Genomic DNA, 23485 nt, shown 5'->3' with positions numbered 1-23485 from the left:
GAAAGATTGAAAACCAATCCCTCCAAACTAACATAGGACAGTCATTTTATTTTATTTTTTTTATTTTCTTTTTTTTTTTTTAATTTTCTTTTTTTTTTTTTTTAAGATTTTATTTATTTTATTTTTCCCCCCAAAGCCCCAGTGGATAGTTGTGTGTCGTAGCTGCACATCCTTCTAGTTGCTGTATGTGGGACTCGGCCTCAGGATGAACGGAGAAGTGGTGCCTCGATGAGCACCCGGGATCCGAACCCGGGCCACCAGCATCGCAGCGCACGCACTTAACCACCAAGCCACAGGGCCGGCCCAGGACAGTCATTTTAAACAATCCCCTTTAAGAATGTATGCTTAGAGCCGGCCCCGTGGCTTAGCGGTTAAGTGCGCGCGCTCTGCTGCTGGCGGCCCGGGTTCGGATCCCGGGCGCGCACCGAGGCACTGCTTCTCCAGCCATGCTGAGGCCACGTCCCACATACAGCAACTAGAAGGATGTGCAGCTATGACATACAACTATCTACTAGGGCTTTGGGGGGAAAAAAATAAATAAATAAAACCTTAAAAAAAAATTAAAAAAAGAATGTATGCTTATAATTAAAAAACCATCAATACTGTTCTTAAATGGCAATGTAGTTATGATAAAAAAGGATGACTGATGAAGAGAAACTCAAAGGCCTAGTCTGTTGCTGGGACACGAATGTTGAAACTCCTTACACTTACTTTCTTTAATGCTTTTACTAAATCCACATAATCGCCAGCTTCCAGTTTGGGGTTTTTCACTAGTACTTCTACAGCCTCCAGGGCTTCCTTTCTCTCCTGCCATTTTTTTGCCTCCTGCAAGACACAATATGAGTCACTTGTAGAACAGAAAATAAGAGAGCAAAATAAGTCTACTTCTTGCACACTACTAATTCAATACATAATTATTTTGTTTTTAGAAACTTTTTCTAAAGTTCATTAAACAGCAAAATTGCAAAACTGTGCAACCAATCAGAATGTTTTGTTCATATATATAAAATTTTGTTCATATATAAAAAGTATTTTCACAACATTTCATAACTCTAAAGTTCTATAGTAAGTAAACCAATCAGATGCCATAGACTTTTCGTTCTCATTTTCTAGGCAAATGTTAGTAAGCAAGTATAACAGAAAACATTGATAGAAAGCGTTTCTAGCATATCTCACTGTGGCACAACTACAAGAGAAAGGAATTTCCATATTGACATTAAAAAGACAAGAAAAAAACAATCACATAACCAACCACCAAAACTGTTCTAATATTGGAGATTAGCTTTCCAGAGTGGGGTACAACGCTAATCCTTCTGTTTCATGGCCATAAAGTAGAATATACTTCACTAGAGATCAATCATTCATTCAATAATTTGAATATCCACAATTTGAAAGAACTGGAAATATAAAGAAGATGACAAACCCATCACCCTGGAGAAGATTACAGTTCAATTTATCACATATTTATTTGTTAATCAGAAGTTAATAGGATACTCAAGGAGCTGATAGCAGAGCTAGGAAGATCTTCAATAAATAACTACCAGGTCATGACCACTATGAAAGAAGCAGTACAAGCTGCTCTGGTAATATAACAAGAGGACTTAAGCCAGTTTACGCTGTCAGGTAGGATCTCCCCTAAAAAGTGATGCTAAACGTGAGATCTAGAAGATGAAGAGGTATTATGAAGTGAATGGGGGAGAATCACGTCATAGGCAGAAAGAACAGCATATGTTAAAGCCCAGAGTTTAGGGGAGGAAAAAGAAACTGGCATATTTCATTCTGGGAGAAGTTCAGTATGAACGGAGCCTGCAGAGTGAGAGCAATTAGAGATGCAGCCAGAAAGTAAGAAGGGGCCCCAAAAGTGCCATAGACGGCCTCAATGACCACAGGATGATTTCAGACATCATCTTTTTTTTTTTTTTTTTTTGTGAGGAAGATCAGCCCTGAGCTAACATCCATGCTAATCCTCCTCTTTTTGCTGAGGAAGACCGGCTCTGAGCTAACATCCATTGCCAATCCTCCTCCTTTTTTCCACCAAAGCCACAGCAGATAGTTGTATATCATAGTTGCACATCCTTCTAGTTGCTGTATGTGGGACGCGGCCTCAGCATGGCCGGAGAAGCGGTGCGTCGGTGCGCGCCCGGGATCTGAACCCGGGCCGCCAGTAGCGGAGCGCGCGCACTTAACCGCTAAGCCACGGGGCTGGCCCTGAGACATCATCTTAAAACTCGTGGAAGCCACTGAAGGGTTTTAATGGGCAATGATATGGGAAAATTTGCATTTTCAAAAATGACACCTCTAATTACACTGTGAAATATGATAGGAAGGAGGCAAGAGCAGAGACAAGGAGTCTTATAAGAAGACTACTGCAGCATGTAAGGGAAGAGATGATGGTAGTGGTTGTTTCTCAACTGGGGATAATTCTTTTTTTTTTTTTTTTTTTTTTTTTTAAAGATTTTATTTATTCAGTTTTTTCCCCCCAAAGCCCCAGTAGATAGTTGTATGTCATAGGTTCACATCCTTCCAGTTGCTGCACGTGGGACTCGGCCTCACGTTGGACGGAGAAGTGGTGCCTCGGGGCGCTCCCGGGATCCGAACCCGGGCCGCCAGCATCAGAGCGCGCGCACTTAACCGCTAAGCCACGGAGCCGGCCCCAACTGGGGATAATTCTGTCTCTTGGGGTACACTTGGCAAAATCTGGAGGTATTTTTGATTGTCATGACTTGGAATGCTATTACTGATATCTGGTGGATAAAGGCCAGAGATGCTGCTAAACATCCTACAATGCACAGGACAGCCCCCTAAAACAAAGACTTATCTGGCAAAAAAGGTCACCAATGCAAAGGTTGAGAAACCCTGGGGTAAAGCAGAGGCAGTGGGATGGATAAAAGGGGATGAATTTGAGAGATATTTAAAGGTAAAACCAGAAAGACAAGAAAAAGGGAGGAGTCAAGAACAATGTCCCGGTTTTTGGCAAGACGTACAAAAAAGTGCTATAGTAGGCACAAATACAAAGTAGTATGAGAACAAAGAAGGAGCAACTGACTCACTCTATGAGGGAAGATTCGAGGTAGAAAGGGATGCACCAGGAAAGAACTCAGCAGAGCATTCTCTAATTATACTCAATCATTTAAAATGAAATAAATGAAAAAAGTTCACCATTACTTACAATTTTGTCATAAAAGTCTTTGGGAAGTTTAGAAAGAATTTCTACCGCTTCCAAAAGCTCATAAGCATCTATCTGTGGTACCTCATCACCATCATCACCACCTTCCAGGAGTAAAACAAAACAAACCTTAATTATTTATCAAACAGTTACCAGTCCTGTCACACTCCTGATGAAACCTTGATACAGAAGGGATCAGAGTTATTAATGCTATAAACAACTTACATTTCATTAAAAGGCAGTCCTACAAAATACGCCTAGTGAATATAGGTTCTGGTGGTATGGCCCATTCTTGCTAATTTTTACAGAAACCAGTATTTAAAATCGGCTTACCTCCCTCAGCATCTCCACCAGCAGACTGTTGCTGTTCCAATTTAGCTTCTAGTTCTTGCTGGGAACGCAGAAATCGACTTGGTTTAGGAGCACCTGTTGGCAGTTTGACCCATTCTTCTTCTAGTTCTTTTAACTGCAAATATCATAAAATATTTTAAACACATATCTACATCTCTGCCATTAGAGAACATAACTTCACATTTATATTTACTAATATATCAGAACCCAATTTCTTATTTATGTGGCTCTAACAGGGCAAACAAGAAAAGATAAATTTAAATTGTATACATTTTGTAGCATAAGTCAAACTGACATATTTACTGAAGTCATACACTGAAGATGTATGACTAAGCACTTAGAAAAAGAATAAAATCCACTTTTTAGGACACTCTCATTAGTTCATGAATTCAGATATATTTATATCAGATAAAGTCTCCAAAATCAATTGTACTAAAAAAACCCAGATAAAATGCATTTTGTCCAAACAGATATTAAGTCCTGCCACCCAACTGCACTATAAAGGAATCTCTTAAACTGCTACAGATTCAACACTAACATACTGGAGGCACTGAATGCATGGTATTTAACGTGAGAGGACAAAGTAACAGCAGAGACAGCTATGCTCAGAAAAATCAACTGATTTCAAAATTAACAATGAAAAATAACTATTTGTAGGACAGAATATTAACAACGACAGGAAGGAAATATCTTCATATTACGCAAGGACAACCAAAAACTTTGTTCCTCACCTGGACAGAGTTTATATTTTGTAATGGGGGTCTCAGAGCATCCCGAATCCATCTGTAAATCTCCACAGCAATTAGTTTGGCTTCATCTCGAACAGCCTTCTCTCGAGACTCAAAGAGTTTTGGCAACACTTTGATAATTGGCTTAAGCAAGATGATTTTGGAACCAAATTCACTAGAAGTAAAAAATTGGAAAAAAAACTGTCAACATGCAATATGCTTGGGTAAAGTGTTAGCTTTCATTCACTCAAACATAGTTCCATACCCATATATTAATAGAGTTATATAGGTTAACTTTTTTTAAGGCAGCAAAAAAAAAAGAACTCATAACCACATCTATGTTCAGATGTCATTCTTCCAAGAATATTATTTAATGTCTAGGGTCCAAAATAATATTACCATCTTAAAGCTAACCAGACTAGAAATAATTCAAATCTATAAAGGACCAATACTTTTGTAATATCTTAAATATATATGTATATACACATAAAAGCTTAAAAGTATAAACAAATCAGTTTATAAATATTTAGATAAGTGAAATCTACTTTCAATAAACTTTAATAGTTCTTATAATTAAGGTAGTTCACTCAACTCAACAGATCACTAATCCTGGCAGTGTGTGTTTCATTCCTGACGTCAAAGCTATCAGCCTGTAACTCCAAGCAACTTAAATCTCTCTTTGCTTCAGTTTTCCATGGGGAAAACAGGTGCATTCTGGCTTCTTTTAAAAAGGTAGCACATTGTATTTTTAAGTTCCCAACTGGCCAAATTTAGCCTTCTGATTCACTGCTAACATTTCTGAATAACAAATTCTGAAGCAAGAGAGATTTAGCTATGAAAAAACACAGACATTGTGGAGCAGGACCGATATATACTATTTATCTATTATCTGAAGTATACAAATTTCTCTCATGTGCACAAATGCAATAAGATTTTTCAGTAATAGCTACTGACATGTTCCCACAGGTAAAGGAGGAGACTGTGAAAATACTCTCCCTAGAAAGCGATATTTAACACCCGACACCTGGTTGTGTAAATATAGTTTACTATATTTTTAATAATATAATATAGTTTAAATATAGATATTACAACATGAAAATAAACTAGATGATCTCCAAGATTTCCTTTAAAATCCCTTTTATTTTAATAGAAAAGAACATTTTAACTCGGTTCAGTCGACCTTTAAGACCAAAGGAAAAATAAGAACTTATGGGGATGATAACCCATTCCATTTAAGGATACTCATCATGGTGCTTGAAGAACCTAATATTTGGGATCTCTTCATCTTCCTTTATATTACTGCTGTTTCATCTGATTTTTTTTTGTTTCTCTATCTTGGCCTACTTTTGAAAGATATCAAAAAAACAGATGAAACAGGTCCACAGGGAAAATAGACACCTAACAAAACAAAACCTAATTTTGATACTAAGCAAATTACTATAGAAAAAAAAGGATTTTAGAAGCCCGTTTTAGGGGCCACAGAATATTTTTGGTCTCCTGAAGCTATCACTAATATAGATAGCTTGAGGAAGCTCTGGAACCTAGGATTGAACACTTCGGCCCAAAGTTCTTGAAGGTCCCAGAGAGCTATTTAGTTCCACTATACATTCTGAGATGCTTTAGGACAAATAAAGAACCACACAAGGATGGGACATATATCCCTAACTTGTTCTTTTTCTACCCTTATTCTCCCAGTCAGCCTAAAAATGAAATAACCAGAGTTTACAGCATTCTAGATTAGAAACTTCTAATTTCAAAGTAGAAGATTATAATATATATTTTTACTAAGAGATCCAACACTAAGGACAGATCTACTGAGACAAGCACAGTCTTGATAATCAAGTCAATTCACTAAATTTCTAAGATGCTAGAAGGAGCATACTATTTACTACTCATAAAAACACATGCCTACTATACTGTAATAGACTAGAAACGAGGAAAAATTTATTACACAGAATCTAAGTGAAAGTCAAATTTTACAAAAGAACATTATGAACCAAGTGAAAGACAATGTAAAAGTTTAAGACTTAATTGAGGATAGTTTAACAAAATTTAAAAATTTTGATACTTTCACATAAGATAAACACCAAAGGAAGAATTTTCTCCAAGAAGTAGGTGATACAGAAAATCACAAGAGAGCTGAGTTGGGAAGATCTTCACTTCCATAGGTCACACATTCAGGATTTCACTAGAGCTGCTTTCTAAAGTATCTCATGTGGATATAGTGGGGACAGGATATCAGATTAGAAGGACTGCCAAATCAGAACAAACTAGTGGTTTGTCTAATTCAGACTTCCATAGCAAATTACAGCCACTTGTTCCTGAAAGAGATCCCATTCATGAAAAACTTCACTGCCAAACAACGAGAAATTCCAGGGTTGAAAATAACTTATTACATAATAGTAAGAGTTATTTTCTATTTGCTGTTGCTGTGCTTCTGTTTAAAGGCATATAGCACTTGCTTCTACTTTACTAAAAAGGCACCTAAACAAAGACTTGCTTTAGCCAACAAACCATGTTTTTAGCCAACACTTCAAGTCATAAATTTATGCTTGAGGATAACAAGAGAAAAAGAGCTGCTTAAATACCCTAAAGGGTGCTTTTCCATGAAAAGGCCAATTCATAATCTGAGAACAGGTCAGAAACATCCTCTGCTCATCTTCATTAGGAAGGGATTTAGATGATGTAACTATGCAACACATTGAAGGATAAAATTACTGAATACAAAGTGCCACATTTGAGGAATGACTTTAGTTTTTCCAGGTCACTTTCCTGGTTGGTGTGGCATGCCAAGTTACGTCCAACAGTTTTCATTTCTATTTAAACCAAGAACTCAAACTCAATTGAGAAATTCTAGTTAACAGAACTAAAGCAAAAAGAAAAAGTCTTACCTTAAGGCTTTCCTCAGTGTTTCTATACAGGCCACTATGATCTTGGGGTTCTTATTGTCCAGGCCTTTTAGGAGTTCTTCTTGCACAGCCTCTCCTTTCTCAATCTCTATGTACATCAGACAAATCTCAATGCCTAGCTCCTTGGCTTTGGCTTTCGGTTGGTTGAACACTTTACTTACGACACCGGACACAACTTCTCCCGTGGTTCTGTAATATAGATTATAAACAACCACCCCACACACAAAAACACATTTTAGTAGAAAGAGCTGGAAAAAAGTCACGGAAAGGGGGGAACAAACACTTTTTAAAACGCTTAGAAATAATTTTTTTTTTTTTTAGTGAGGAAGATCAGCCCCGAGCTAACATCTGCTGCCAATTTTCCTCTTTTTGCTGAGGAAGATTAGCCCTGAGCTAACATCTGTGCCCATCTTCCTCCACTTTTTTTGTATATGGGATGCCACCACAGCATGACTTGATGAGCGGTGCGTAGGTCTGCGCCTGGGATCCAAACTATGAACCCTGGGCCACTGAAGTGGAGTGCACGAACTTAACCACAACACCACTGGGCCAGCCCCAGAAATAAATTTAAAAATTAGAGACTCATTTACAAGAACATCAAAAAAAACCTCATGCAAACCATGAAAGCTTAAGACATGTCACATCAGACAATGACACAGAACCACAGTTTCTGTTTATAAATATAGAAAATTCAAACAAGAAAGCAAAAATCCCTTGAAATCCCACTACCCAAAGAAAATTACTTTTAACTTTTTGGTATCCATCCTTCCAGTCTTTCTATATGTATATAGATAGACAGACAGATAGACAGACAGACAGACAGATATATTTTACCAAAATAGGACTACAGAGTTCTCGCTTTTTTGAAATTTTTTTAAAAAGTCATTTTAAACACTTCTTAGGACAAGAGAATTTCTTCACAGAGGGAATAGATATATACCTTTAATAAAAAAAGGCTGCTCCTGACTCCTTGGAAAGACTTGACATTAACTTTATTGCTTGAGTCTCTTCTAAATTAAGTAAAACCTGTCTACTGGAAATTAGAGGAAGTGAGTGGGTTGGATTACATGCAGCATTTGTCAAAAAAGTTTCTAGTATCAGAGGAAAAATGAAATAAAAAAGCAACGGTCTCATTAATGGCAAGGGCAATTTGGTGATGCTGGTTAACAAACTGTCAAATTAATGATCGTCGTTATCGGTATAATCTTTGAAGTAAGTCAAGTATGTATTTCTTGTGCAATTAAGTCAAGCCCCCCCCCCCCCCGTTTTTTTCCCTATGGAAGCCTCCTTTCAATGACATAAAGAGTAGTGTTAGAAAAATCAGGATTATGAAGTATGGGACAGTGGGGTGATTAGAAACCTCTATCATCTACAGCTCAAGTCAAACAGGGCAAGAGTCACAGAAGTTGTTTAGTTAGCATTACCTCTCATAGTAAGAGATAAAAATGCCTAATGACCACAGGGAGAAAGATGTGTTTCTAAGATCACCTACCTGGGAACCCTTGTAGAAAAAGATTTTTGTAATGCCCAAATGTTTTCAGTGAAATTCTGGTAATTCCTTTGCTAACAACCTCAGTTTCTTCTGAAAGTTACTAAAGATTTTCCCTCTTAGTTTAGAGTAATTCCCATACAAAAGGTTCAAAAGGAAAATCACTTGCTCATCAAACATTAAAGTAAAAACTCAAGATTTGATTTCTAATTTGCTCCTCTTTAGAGACCTCATATACCATTTAGACTTCAGAGAGCAGATAAACACTGAATGAAAAACAAGTATCAAGGAGCTATGAAAGTAAGAAAATAGTATCTTCTAAAAGTGCTAATACCTAAGGACAGTGATCCATCAACACACATAAATTAATCCCTGTAGTACCAGACAGGGTTTGTACCAGAATAGTTGGAAAGAAACCACTTACTTTCCTGCTACATGGGCATTTTCGACATAAACAAGTGCAGCTTCTAATCCTTTCAATTGAACCACAGCATTGGAATCAGTCACAAATTTTTTGATCAATCCTAAATATTTGGACCATTCTGGGCTCTTTTCATCCTTTATTTTCTGGAAGATCTTCAGGGCTTCTTCATACCCACTTAACCTTGCTTTCCATAGCTAAAAGAAAAGTAGTATTTTGAAAAACAAAATTTAATGATATTATTATTAATTTGGGGGTGGGGGGCTAAAAATGACTACCCTATACCAGGCAATTTGAACCAAGGACCCCATGATTAGAAACAAGAAAAGAGTTTAAGAAATTCAGATCGTTTTCAAAAAAGATTAGCTAATAAACTTTTAATATTTATGATATTCTACCAAGGCCATCTAGAATTCATTACAGGCTACTAAAAATGTATCTCACTTTGCATCCAAGTATTAGTAATTCCTTCTTTGTAATATGGCATTAAACAGGTAACAATACAAACATGAGAAATCATCTTGCTGAAACTGCCCAATCTCCCAAGTATGTTGTTTTTCAGTTGTATTGTGTAATCATTAGGCAGCTTTATACTAACCTATATAGTATACACGCTGATAAAACAAGCCAATGACACTGCGGTTTGAGTTCCAGAAAACTCTTACCTTGTGTTCACATTTCTGATCAACTGGCAGTTTCATCCACTCACTGTCATCTCCCATTGTGCTTCCAGTTTCTCCTTAGAATTAATAATAATTTGTGGTCAGATAAAAATTGATACTATTAACTCTAGCAATCAAGCAGTCTCTTGAGACAAAATAACTTATCTGAGATTATTATTTCACCATGCATGTACCAACAATTCTTTGGTCAAATGCCCATTTAATTCCATTAATAGAGCATTTAAAAAGTAAAAGAAAAAAAGTCAACCATAATATATAAAGAACTCACACAATTGAACAACAAAAAAACAAACAACCCGATCAAAAAATGGGCAGAGGAAATGAACAGACACTTCTCCAAGGAAGATATACAGATGGCCAACAGGCACATGAAAAGATGCTCAACATCACTAATCATCAGGGAAATGCAAATCAAAACAACACTAAGATACCACCTCACGCCCGTTAGAATGGCTATAATCACCAAGACAAAAAACAACAAAAGTTGGAGAGGATGTGGAGAAACAGGAACCCTCATACACAGCTGGTGGGAATGCAAATTGGTGCAGCCTCTATGGAAAACGGTATGGAGATTCCTCAAAGAATTAAAAATAGAGATGCCCTATGATCCAGCCATCCCACTACTGGGAATCTATCCAACGAACCTGAAATCAACAATCCAAAGAGGCTTATGCACCCCTATGTTCATTGCAGCATTATTCACCATAGCCAAGAAGTGGAAGCAACCTAAGTGTCCCTCGACTGACGATTGGATTAAGAAAATGTAGTATATATATACAATGGAATACTACTCAGCCATAAAAAAAGACAAAATCGTCCCATTTGCAACAACATGGATGGGCCTGGAGCGTACTACGTTAAGTGAAATAAGCCAGAAAGAGAAAGACAAACACTGCATGATCTCACTCATATGTGGAATATAAACCAACACATGGACAGAGAAAACTGGACTGTGGTTACCAGGGCAGTGGGGGTGGGCACAAGGGGTGAAGGGAGTCATATATGTGGTGATGGACAAACAAAAATGTACAACCCAAAATTTCACAATGTTAGAAACCATTAAAACATCAATTAAAAAAAAAAAAATCTAAATGAATCTAGAAGGGACAGATACTTGTTTAAAAAAAAGAGAGATACTTATATATTTTCCCAAATGGGAATTTTTTAGATATATGACAAAGTTAGAATAAAAACTGAAGAGCTGAGCTACTTGCCCTTTTAAAAGGGCAGGAAAAGAGTTGTTTTTTTTTTTTTTTTTTTTTTTGGTGAGGAAGATCAGCCCTGAGCTAACATCCATACTAATCCTCCTCTTTTTGCTGAGGAAGACTGGCTCTGAGCTAACATCTATTGCCAATCCTCCTCCTTTTTTTTTTTCCCCCAAAGCCCCAGTAGATAGTTGAATGTCATAGTTGCACATCCTTCTAGGTGCTGTATGTGGGACGCCGCCTCAGCATGGCTGGAGAAGCGGTACCTCAGTGTGCGCCTGGGATCCGAACCCGGGCCGCCAGCAGCGGAGCGCGTGCACCCAATCGCTAAGCCATGGGGCCGGCCCAAGAAAACAGTTTTAAAGAAAGTCATACTTTTAACTGTTAACCTAAACCACCTTACAGAAAATCAATACGGAAAAATCTTGACGCTACCCAGCTCTCTACCTAATTCTGGTAAATACGCCTCTAGTCAATGTTAACATAACCTAGCAAAAAACTAAATCCCTAAATAAACTATTCCTTTATAAACTTGAAACCACTTTTTAGTTAGTGAGGTTTATAGTCAACATTCCTTTAACAACTTTATGCTATTCATTTAGATAACACCTTTTTTTCTGATTATAAAAGTAATGTATGTTAAATGCAGAAAATCTGGAAAGTACAGAAAATACATAGGAAGGAAAGTATTAAAACACAATTTCACCACCAGTTACCAGGATGAACAACGAAGTGTGTATACATTTGAATCCTTCCAGATTTTTTTCAATGTACATGCAGTATATAAATTATATGAAAAAGACAGGGATAACCCTCTTGTAATTTTTTTCTTATATGGTCACATTTTCCCATATTTGAGAACATGATGTTTATTTAAAGGCTGCATAGCACTCCATCTTATCAACGTACCATAATTATCAATCCTAGCGTTGGACATTTAAATTGTTTCCGATTTTTCAAGATTATAAATAACATAGAAGAGAACCTGCTTATCTCTCTGTCCCCAGTCCTGGTCTGATATAAAATACATCTTCAAAAAATACTTGTTTAATGAATATATACCTTGATGGTGTCTACTATGAATCAAGTACTGTACTTTGTACTAACAACAACTACATGAAAAATATTCTCCCCACTTTATACACTAGGCTCACAAAGTTTAAGTAACTTACCTAAAACAACAAAGCTGGTAGGTAGTGAGATCACACTAAGATGCAAAGTCTCTGCCTCTCCCTTTACAATTTATTCCCTCCTATCAAAATGTAGGAAATATCCCAGGGAAATGTATACACTCAAAGACTGAATTGTAAGAGTTTATTAGAGTAAGTGGAACTCTCACTAAGACTTCTCTCCAAAATCCCCAGGACCCTATGAAACAATAGCAGTGTGTTTTAGAGCAGGAGTCAAACCTTAATAGAGAATCTACAGGAACTCGAATACAGCAAAGGTGGGAGATAAAATAGTACAACAGTTTGGAAAATAGTACTCCGTTACTTAAGTTGATGATGCATATGCTCTACTATCCAGCAACTCCATTTCTAGGTATATGCGCCAGAAACTGATGTCAACTGCACCAGAATACCTATAGAAGGATATTCATAGCACTGTTGTTCATACAAGTCAAAAGACAGAAACATTCGATAAGTTCATCAAAAAGAGAATAAGTTCATCAAAAAGAGAATGAATAAATAGTGGTATATTCACTGAGTGCAATACTATATAGAAATGAAAACGAATGAACTATGCAGTACTTCTCAAACTCTACAGTGAAGGACCAGTCTTTTTTTTTTTTAAACTCAAATAATTGTACACTGATATATTTATCAAATACAATAAAAATGATCAGATCTGGGGCTGGCCCGGTGGCGCAAGTGGTTAAATGCGCGTGCTCCGCTGTGGCGGCCCGGGGTTCGCCGGTTTGGATCCCAGGCGCGCACTGAAGCACCACTTGTCAAGCCATGCTGTGGCGGCATGCCATATAAAGTGGAGGAAGATGGGCATGCATGTCAGCCCAGGGCCAGTCTTCCTCAGCAAAAAGAGGAAGATTGGCATGGCTGTTAGCTCAGGGCTGATCTTCCTCACAAAAAAACAAAACAAAACACAACAAAAACGGCTAATTTTATGTTATGTGAATTTCATCTTAATTTTTTTTTAAGTTCCCAGGTGATTCCAATGTGCAGCCTGCGTTGGTCTAAAGTTACTTTCTTGGAACAAGTTTGAGTTGCAAAAGCAATCTTTCCTGACTGTTTTTCAAAGAGAAATACTCAATGAAAGCTTTTAAAACCTTTTCCAACCAAGAGAATGTGAACAATAACATTAGATTCTCAGTATTCTATGAGTTCACTGCAATACTCGTTTTTTTGTTGTTGTTGGTTCCTTTTAGAAACATGAAGAAAAAGGCTATCCAACCTAACTGCCTCGTATAAAATTTAGATGCCATTGTGCTATACTTTCTGAAATGGCTTCTACTACTTTATAGCCTGAGTTTTAAAAAATCGGTGTTTAGGATTTTGCTTCTTTCTATTCAAAGGAAAGGCTTTGCTGCATACCAACACTTCCCCAGCCATTGTAATAATGGATACAGTGTTTGTGTATACATGTGACACTGGGGACTCTTGCTCTGTCTTTGTGTTTTCTTCTTCCAGGATTGATATACTAACAAAAAAAGGACTGCTCCACTAATTTTCCCTCATAATCATTTTAATTTTAGAATTTTTTTTACATATACAAGAAAATATGAGTTATAAAGCATTACAATAAAATTGACAAGTTGACTTGCCCCCAATCTAAAAATTAGAACACTACCATTTTATTACTTCACCTGTGCATTTCTTTCCTACCCCACCCATCCTTCTTCCCACAGAAGTATGTTCCTGAAGTTTGCTTACTTCTATGCCAGTCACAGCCACATATTCCTAAACAATAAAATTAATTACACTTATGAGCTTTAGAAAAATGTTATCATACTGTTTGTAGTCTTCCGTAACTTGTTTCATTCAATATTTCATTTGTAAAATTCACCCATGTGGTTTACTATAGTTCAAAGCTACTCAAAGTGTAGTGCCAAGACTGGTACTAGTTCACAAACTTATCATTCAGAGATAAGTATAGAAATGGAGATAAGCATTCAGAAACTGCCATACACCTCTTCTAACTTCTTTTATTATGGTGGTTTGGGGAAATGAAAAAATTTCAGAAAGGCTAAAGTATAAAATGCAACAAGGAAAGTACAGGGATGCAGAGTCAGCCTAGAAAGTAGTCAAGATCAGGCCCTGGAAGGTCTTGTAAACAATGTTAAGGAATTTGGACTTTATCCCAAAGGTAAAAGGAGACCTTGAAGGACTGTAAGTAGGAAAATTACTTTTCAAAGACTATGTAATGTAAATGTAAAAGCAATGTAAAGAATGGCTTGGAAGGCAGCAACAATGGAAGGAAATCAGTTAGAAGGCTGTAGTCTAGGGCCGCCCCGTGGCTTAGCGGTTAAGTGCGCGCGCTCCGCTGCTGGAGGCCAGGGTTCGGATCCCGGGCGCACACCGACGCACCGCTTCTCTGGCCACGCTGAGGCCACGTCCCACATACAGCAACTAGAAGGATGTGCAGCTGTGACATGCAGCTATCTACTGGGGCTTTGGGGAAAAAAATAAATAAATAAAATTGTAAAAAAAAAAAGAAGGCTGTAGTCTAAATGAAAGATGATGATAGCCTGGACCTACGGGTGGTGGCAATGGAGACGGAGAAAAGGAGATAGATCTTAGAGCTATAAGGAACGTCAAAGAATGTCTTCACTGAATGAATGTAGAAAGGGTGTAAGAGAGAAATGAAGATGAAGTTTTGGACAAGCTAAGTTTGAGATGCACGCTAGACAAGTATAGATGTGAGCAACAGTTGGAGATTCAAGCAAGAGAGAGATCCGGGCTAGAGACAAAAATTTAAAACTTATCAGTAGATAAATGTAATTAAAACCAAGGAGATGGATGACAGCACTGAGGGAGAATACACAGTGAGAAGAGGGCCCAGGATAGAGTTCAGATGAAACCAGCATTTACAGGACAGGTAGATGAGCCACTCAGTGCACCATATATGCCTGGCACATATAAAATGATCAAGTGAGGTCTGCTGAGGAAGCAAAAATACCCACAATAATCCAAGAAGCAGTAACAGTCTTATCAGATTTGAGTTTTTGCTATTTGAGAAAAATTTTATTACCTTCTATTTCTGCCTGCGAACCTAAAAAATTTAAATTAAAAAGAAAAAAGAAAGAATTCTCTATCTTCAAACTTGAAGTGAGACCTTGGGTAAGTTACTTAGGCAAAGCCTCAGCATGCTTGTGTGTAAAGTGGGTTCTTGTATAGATTAAATGAGTTAGTACACGTAAAACTCTTAGACTAGGTACTTGGCATCTAACAAAGGCTCAATAAATGTTAGCAATTTACTATCATTATCAGTGTTCGTTGGCATTCCCAATTTGAAAATATTTATTTCATTTCTAAATTACAGTTGACTTTATTTTGGAATTTTATAGGATTAAAAGAGCAAACATAAATACCCAAAACTGAATTTAGTTAAGACATTTTACTTACAATAGTTACTTAAAAATGATATTAATACAAGTCATAAATTAAATATTTGAAAGAGGGCCTGGCCCCGTGGCTTAGTGGTTAAGTTCAGCGTGCTCCACTTCAGCAGCCCAGGTTCGTGGGTTTGGAACCCAGGCGCGGACCAACACCACTGGTCAGTCATGCTGTAGGGGCGATGCACATACAAAATAGAGGAAGACTGGCACGGATGTTAGCTCGGGGCTAATCTTCCTCATGCAAAAAAAGAGGAAGATTGGCAATACATGTTAGCTCAGGGCCAGTCTTCCTCAGCAAAAAAATAAATAAATATTTGAAAGAGACTAAAATACATTACACATAACACACAGACCTCCTACAATTTTACTACAGCTGCTTTACCTTCTTTACTTTTATTCATGCACTGACCAAATAAAGAACTGAAACTATGGCTTTTGCTTTTTTTTTTAAATTTGGACTGGTTAACACTTGAGGGCAAGACCACGTCTCTCTCTCTTGTTCCCTCAAATATAAAATGGAATTAGTACCATTTACCTCCCATTTTGCCTTAAGAGTCTACAAAATGGGTTCTTTTTTGTGCCATAAACCCCTGGTGAAGTCTATAGACACCAGGGGTTGTCTATATTCTGAGGTCTATATTCCTCAGAATATTTTTAATGCATAATATAAAATATTTAAGATTACATTAAATTATGTTGAAATACAGTTATTAAAATATTTTTACATGTGAATATATAGGCTTATTCATTAACACATTAAATAAAATCTAGCAGCAGGTTTTTTTGTGTGTGTGTGTGAGGGAGATCAGCCCTGAGCTAACATCTGTGCTAATCCTCCTCTTTTTTGCTGAGGAAGACTGGCTCTGAGCTAACATCTATTGCCAATCCTCCTCCTTTTTTTTTTTTTCCTTCCCCAAAGCCCCAGTAGATAGTTGTATGTCATAGTTGCACATCCTTCTAGTTGCTATATATATGTGGGACACAGCCTCAGCATGGCCGAAGAGGCAGTGTGTAGGTGCGTGCCCGGGATCCGAACTCGGGCCGCCAGTAGCGGAATTTAGCCACTTAACCACTAAGCCACCGGGCCGGCCCTAGCAGCAGGTTTAATAACTACTGTAATTCTGAAGTTATGATGATCAAAAATATTTTGATATATCACATAATGTGATTATGAAAATGATTTCTACTGCTGACAAAAGCATGAGTTCTTCTACTATTATTGTGGTTTATTGCCTACATTCTTAACTGAAGAAACTGTTAAAATTTCAGTTAAAATGTTAGTGAAAATAAAGATGTGATTATTTTTCCTTCCAAGTTGTCTACAATCATTTTTGTCTGTCTGTCTGTGTGTGTGTGTGTGTGTGTGTGTGTGTGTGTGTGTGAGAGGAAGATCAGCCCTGAGCTAATATCCATGCTAATCCTCCTCTTTTTGCTGAGGAAGATTGGCTCTGAGCTAACATCTATTGCCAATCCTCCTCCTCCTTTTCTTTTTCCCCAAGGCCCCAGTAGATAGTTGTATGTCACAGTTGCACATCCTTCTAGTTGTTGTATGTGGGACGCGGCCTCAGCATGGCCAGAGAGGCGGTGCGTCAGGACGTGCCCGGGATCCGAACCCGGGCCCGCCAGTAGCGGAGCACGCGCACTTAACCGCTAAGCCATGGGCCGGCCCCCACGACCTTTCAAATTCTATGAGTACATGAAGATTCCTTACTTTCAAAGACTTTAGGGTGCTGTTTACAATTGTCCCAAAGTCCCTACTTATAACAACAGTTAATACCAATCTTATACTTCAATAGCACTTCATATTTTACAAGTACTTTTACAATCATTCTCTTATTTGAGAATCTAGTGATGAAGACATTTAATCCCTTCTATGTATTTCATAAGGTAAATGCAAGCACACTGTTATATTATCTCATTCTGGTTTCTTTTTCTTTTTTTGTATTATCCTTAGTAATGCAACTCTTACTGAACTATAAGATTCTCTTGATTAAGAGCTTTTTGTCTTATTAATCTCTATCCTCACAAGGCTCAAAAAAAAGAAGTAGGATAAAGCTAGTATCACTATCTTCCTTTTACATATGGGGAAACAGAGGTTCAGTGTCTTGCCAAAGGTCACTTAAGTAGGAGAGACTGGTCTAGAAGCGGCTTCTTGATTCCTAGTTAGGTGAAATTTACCTACATATGGTTTCTAGATTATCTATAGTGACAACTATTCACACTTTATCAATAATAAGATTTATTCGGGTGATTACCTAACTCAATAAAAATATAAGGGGCAAATGAGAGTATGTGTGAAAGACAAGTTTATTTGCCTCTAAAAGGATTTAGGTAATTTAGAGAAATTTAAAATACAGTTAGTTGGTAAGGGAGAATCATCCCTCAGCAGCAGCTGCCTAATAATCAAGCCTTAAAACACTGTTAACCTGCTCTTGGATAAGAGACGAATGACTACGATTTTAATTGTAATTTGGGGTTATCCGTGCAGTCCAACACTTTCCCCCGGCAACCCTTATTCCATTGAAAGTTGAAAAGGAAAATCCTTCTGTGAGATTAATGAAAAATGAAAGGGTGGTAGACTATGATCTCTATAATTCATATTAGTTCTAAATTTCTGTCTATAATTCTAGAACATTTTGGGGATGGGGCATTAAAGTGACCACTTGTTTGAAAGCTAAACTTTGCCTCTACCTGCAAATTTTAGCTAACCATTATCACAAAGGAAAGTAAAAGCCTGAGGAACATTCAGAACATATTTAGGAAGCAATGAAGAGGAACCTCAGAGTCAGTATAAAATGGAAGGTGTGTAGAATAAAACTGAATTTCATGAAAAGTCACACAAGTTAAAAGCCTGAATGATCTCTTTAGGAAAATGTAGTATTGTTTTCAATATACACAGCAAATTAAAACCAAACTAACATTCATAATAGCCAAAGAGTGGAAACAACCCAAATGTCCATCCACTGATGAAAAGAATAAAAAAAAGTGGTAAATCCATACATGAGAATATTATTCAGTAATAAAAAGAAATGAAGTACTATAAAGAACTCCTAAAACTCAACAACAAAACACCAAGCAACCCAATTAAAAAATAGGCACAGGGGGCTGGCCTCGTGGCCTAGTGGTTAAGTTGGCACACGCTGCTTCAGTGGTCTGGGTTCGCAGGTTTGGATCCTAGGGATGGACCTACACCACTTGTCAGGCATGCTGTGGCAGCGACCCACACATAAAATAGAGGAAGACTGGCACAGATGTTAGCTCAAGGCTAATCTTCCGCAAGCAAAAAAAAAAAGAGGAAGATTGGCAATAGATATTAACTCAGGGCAAATCTTCCTCAGCAAAAAAAAAAAGGCAAAGGACTTAAATTAACATTTCTCCAAAGACATACAAATGGCTTTTAAGCACACAAAAAGATGCTCAACCTTACTAATCACTAGGGAAATGCAAATCAAAACAAACTATAAGATACCACCTCACACACAATTAGGATGGGTACTATCAAAAAAACAGAAAACAACAAGTGTTGGCAAGGATGTGGAGAAATTGGAACCCTTGTACACTGTTGGTGGAAACGTAAAATGGTACAACTGCTGTGGAAAATAGTATGGCAGTTCCTCAAAAAACTAAAAATAGAATTATCGTATGATCCAGCAATTCCACTTCTGAGTATATGCCCAAAAGAACTGAAAGCAGAGTTTTAAAGAGATATTTGTACACCTATGTTCACAGCAGCATTATTCACAATAGCTAAAATGTGGAAGAAACCCAAGTGTCCACTGATGAATGAATGGATAAGTAAAACATGGAATACACATACAATGGAATATTATTCAGTCTTAAAAACAAAAGAAATTCCGACACATGCTATAACCTGGATGAAACCCGACACTATGCTAAGTGAAATAAGCCAGCCACAAAGTGACAAATACTGTGTGATTTCACTTATGTGAGGTACTTAAGAGCAATCAAAATCATAGAGACAGAAAGCAGAACGGTTGTTGCCAGTGGATGGACAGAATGGGGGAATGGGAGGTTATTGTCTAACGGGTATAAAGTTTCAGTTTTACAAGAAGAAAAGCATTATGGAGATGGATGGTGGTGATGGTTGCACATTATGAATGTCTTTAATACCACTTAATTGCACACTTAAAAATGGTTAAGATGGTATGTGTTATGCGTATTTTACCACAATAAAAAAAAAGAAATGAAGTACTGATACATGCTACCACATGGACGAACCCTGAAATCATTATGCTAAGTGAAAGAAGCCAGTCACAAAGCACTACATACTGTATGATTCTATTCATATGAAACGTCCAGAATAGGCAAATCTATAGAGACACAAAGTAGATAAGTGGTCGCCTAGGACTGGGGTGTTTGGGGATATTAGAAGTGTGACGGTTAAGGGGTGTGGCATTTCTTTTTGGGGTAACGAAAACGTTCTAAAGTTGACTGTGGTGACGCCTGCACAAATCTATGAATATACTAAAAGCCATTGAATTGTACACTTTAAATGGATGAATGGTATATAAATTATATATCTCATTAAAACTGTTTAAATAACCAAACTAACAAAGTTAGTTAATAATAAGGAATTACGCCATTCTAATTTTACCTATTCATTCATTGAATTTCCCTATGGGTAAACCATGACATGCCCAAGGAGTTCACAGGAGTCCAAGTAAGAGGTGTAAACAAATAATCATAATACAAAATATATGCCATGTGGAAAGTGCCCTAAGCAAGGGACAAATAAGGGTTATGGGAGTTCAAAGACAGGATTAACCATCAGTGAGTGAGGGACAGTCAGTGAAAATCTCATAAGAAAGGATGGCATCTAAACCCAGTGATGAAAAAACAGAAAGGGAAGAGTAGATGTTCTAGGCTGAGAAAACAAGAAAAGCAAAGTCTTGAAGGTAGGCTGAGCATGTTTAGAGAACAGTGAATGGCTCCATTTATTGGAGTATAAGACCAGAACGGTAGACTAGGGTCAGATCATGCAGAACCACGAATATTAAGTTAAACAGCAGACAATGCCGATGAATGGAAGCAGGGTAATGACGTGATCCTCTCTACTTTAGAAAGATAAATCCGTGCAGAACGAATTGGAAGCTAGAGAAAGTAGAGTCTTGATAGGAAATTATTGCAATACTCCAGGACAAAGACAAATAAGGAGCCAGAACTAGGGGTCTTGGCAGTAGGAACAGAAAGGGTGGGCAGGAGAGACTAAAAGGAATTACATTAAAGTAGAATCAATAAGCCTTAGCAACTAAGTATGTGGGAGTAGGAAGAAGAGTCCAGTAGGAGGCTCCAGTCTAGACAACTGAGAGAACAGTGGTGCCAATGACAGAAAAATATGTCTGAACGAAGTTCTGGGTTTTTTGTTTTGGGGGAGTGGAGAAGAGGTGAGGATTATGATGAGTTTGGTTTTAGACTTGAGAAATACGATCTTCAAGTGGTTGGAAATGTGGCACCATTGATGAACAAAGGGTTCTGAATTTTATAAACATACACATAGGAAACTAAGTTTTCATTACATAGCAAGGTTTGATGCTTTAAGAGTGAATAAAACTGCCAACAAAGAGAAGCATTAATAAAATTAATTTGTTTTTTGTTTTTTGTTTTTTTTTTTTTAATTTTTATTTATTTATTTCCCCCAAAGCCCCAGTAGATAGTTGTATGTCATAGTTGCACATCGTTCTAGTTGCTGTATGTGGGACGCGGCCTCAGCATGGCTGGAGAAGTGGTGCGTCGGTGCGCGCCCGGGATCCGAACCCGGGCCGCCAGCAGCAGAGCGCGCACACTTAACCACTAAGCCACGGGGCCGGCCCAATAAAATTAATTTGAACTATACATGATGCTCGGTATGGTTCATTCAATCTAGTCCATACTACAAACATTCAGAAATTTCAAATTATTCAGAGTTCCCAGGAGGTTTTACCCTAGCCCAAAACAGAGGGAAAAGCAAGGAGGCCAGCTAAAATAAATCTGTTCTACAGAAATATTATAATCTCACATCACTGATGTATCTAAAATGTCTTCCAAAGAGCTCAAATACCATATAGTCCACACTATTCCTGAAAAAGGTTTAGATGTAATTGTTTATTTTTAGACCAGAGGTTAAGAAATGTTTCCAAGGTCATACACAAAAGCAGAACTTAGAATAAATTTCAAACCGTCTGGTTTTTCAGTTTAGTATTCAATTAAATAACAAATTACCTATTAAGTATGCATTACATACTATCATAACATATAGACCCCAGCCATCTATGCATTTTCTCATTTATCAACCAGCTAAAAGTAAGGCACCGAGAGACTGAGTCATGAGTAATGTTACAGAGGTGGGCCTAGAAGCTGTCTTGCATATCTGTCAGTCCACCACTCTTCCCCACCACCCAAAGGTCCAAGTGTGGTGTCTTTCTATTTTAAATTCCTGTACCTTGCCAGTCTATAAGAATAACTATATAGCTACTAAACAGACCGTTTTAGCTTTCTACTTGGGAAGAAGCTACAGCAGTGAAACTATTTTATGGCTAATTCCCAAGCCCTTGACCTACAAAGCTCTTCACTATCACAATACAAGAAATCTGGATCTGATTACCATTCCTGGACTCTCACTTCTGGCTAAGGAAGCATAAAAGGAGTCTGAGGAAAGTTTGAGGAAAATTTCTGCCCACTCAAAAGGCAACCCCTTTGAATGATGAATGAATTGTGATGATAGACTCACTCAAAAAAAGAAAATAATTATAAAACACAATACATACACATGCTCAGAAATCTTTACTCAAACCATGTCTAGGAAGGACAACTGGATTAAAGAAACACAACAATTATTTAACTATCACAGAAAACTTAAGATTTTACTATGTGGCCAAGCCAGACAAAAGCTCATCTCTAAGCGACCAGTAACAAAAACGACAAGCCTTTCCCTCTAATTTAGAAAACCTCACTGACTCCAGGTAATTCCCATTAACAAGGACAATTGTTATCCTCTTGCTGGAGCATTATCAGGAGGCCAGAAATCTGAATTGCTTCTCTAGCAAGTTATCTCAACAAACTTGGGTGTGCTTGCTGTCCTAGTCCTGGGATGGTGGCCTCCCACAAATTCCTTCAGAGAGGGGGATGGGTAAAGAGCTGTCTCTTCCACATCATGTTATTCATACCAGCAGGAAAGAAGGTTAACTGGCCTCTCCTTAATAGATGATCACTGTCCATGTCTCCAAAAGGGAGACCTGACACCAACACAGGCCTCTGGGGAGATGAAAAGCTAAACCCGGCTGTGAATTAGGTCAACTTGGAGAGTTACTGCTCAATTGTACCAAGGTAGCAAAAAATCTACTGCTTACTCATCCCGAAGCTACCTAGGTCTCCAAATCCCAGGCTAAGGACCTAACGCCCAGGGCGCTAGATCCAGCTCCACCCATCCAGTTCAACTGGGTTATACTCTGGTAAAAGCAATCCTCTCCTCACCCCAAGTAGGAACCAGGCTGGGACAAAGCCAGATCGTGGGCACCACTCAACCACTGCATCTCCAAACAGGCACCCTAGGGCCGCTGTCACCACCCAGTAGTAGAGCAGATGCCCCAGGTTTTAGCTCACTGCAGCCGGCATTGTTTACGCTCTTTCGCCGCCTGACTCTCTGATAGGCCAGGAAAAGTCCCCTGTACCGTCCACCAGGACTTCCGGCATGGGCACAGGACGCTCGACCCTCGCCCGCAATTTGACACTTACGCTCCCCTGTCAGGGAGAGGCCGGGGGCCCTACCGTCTGAGCAGAATCAGCAGGAATACCAGGCGGGCAGGCGGCGGCATTGGGCCGCCGGGGAACGCCTCCTCCGGGGGCGGGGCCCAGAGCGCACTGTCAGAGTGCCCGCCCACCTCGGCCCCCCTCCCGCACACACTGCCGGCTTAAAGGGGCCTCCACTAAACCGCAGCGTACCTTCGCGGAGAGGTCTGCAAGA

At 38.3% G+C, this 23485-nt stretch overlaps 1 protein-coding gene across 3 annotated transcripts in view; it reads right to left on the bottom strand.

The window, feature by feature from the left end:
- CKAP5 (cytoskeleton associated protein 5) overlaps positions 1-23485 on the bottom strand; it is a 100454-nt gene that overhangs the window by 57686 nt on the left and 19283 nt on the right. For all 3 annotated transcript variants that reach the window (XM_087423022.1, XM_087423024.1, XM_087423023.1), the window contains exons 2-8: positions 9730-9803; positions 9068-9261; positions 7137-7343; positions 4249-4420; positions 3500-3632; positions 3170-3270; positions 712-825 (exon numbers count right to left, since the gene is read on the bottom strand). In XM_087423022.1, the coding sequence (XP_087279148.1) occupies positions 712-825; positions 3170-3270; positions 3500-3632; positions 4249-4420; positions 7137-7343; positions 9068-9261; positions 9730-9786 (978 nt within the window). In that variant the 5' untranslated portion in view covers positions 9787-9803. The remainder of the gene's footprint in view (positions 1-711; positions 826-3169; positions 3271-3499; positions 3633-4248; positions 4421-7136; positions 7344-9067; positions 9262-9729; positions 9804-23485) is intronic.

The sequence above is a fragment of the Ceratotherium simum genome, chromosome 34 (assembly GCF_057802395.1).
Source record: "Ceratotherium simum simum isolate JZ-2026a chromosome 34, ASM5780239v1, whole genome shotgun sequence".
NCBI classification, from domain to species: Eukaryota; Metazoa; Chordata; class Mammalia; order Perissodactyla; family Rhinocerotidae; genus Ceratotherium; species Ceratotherium simum.
This window is presented reverse-complemented; position numbering and strand designations above follow the sequence as displayed.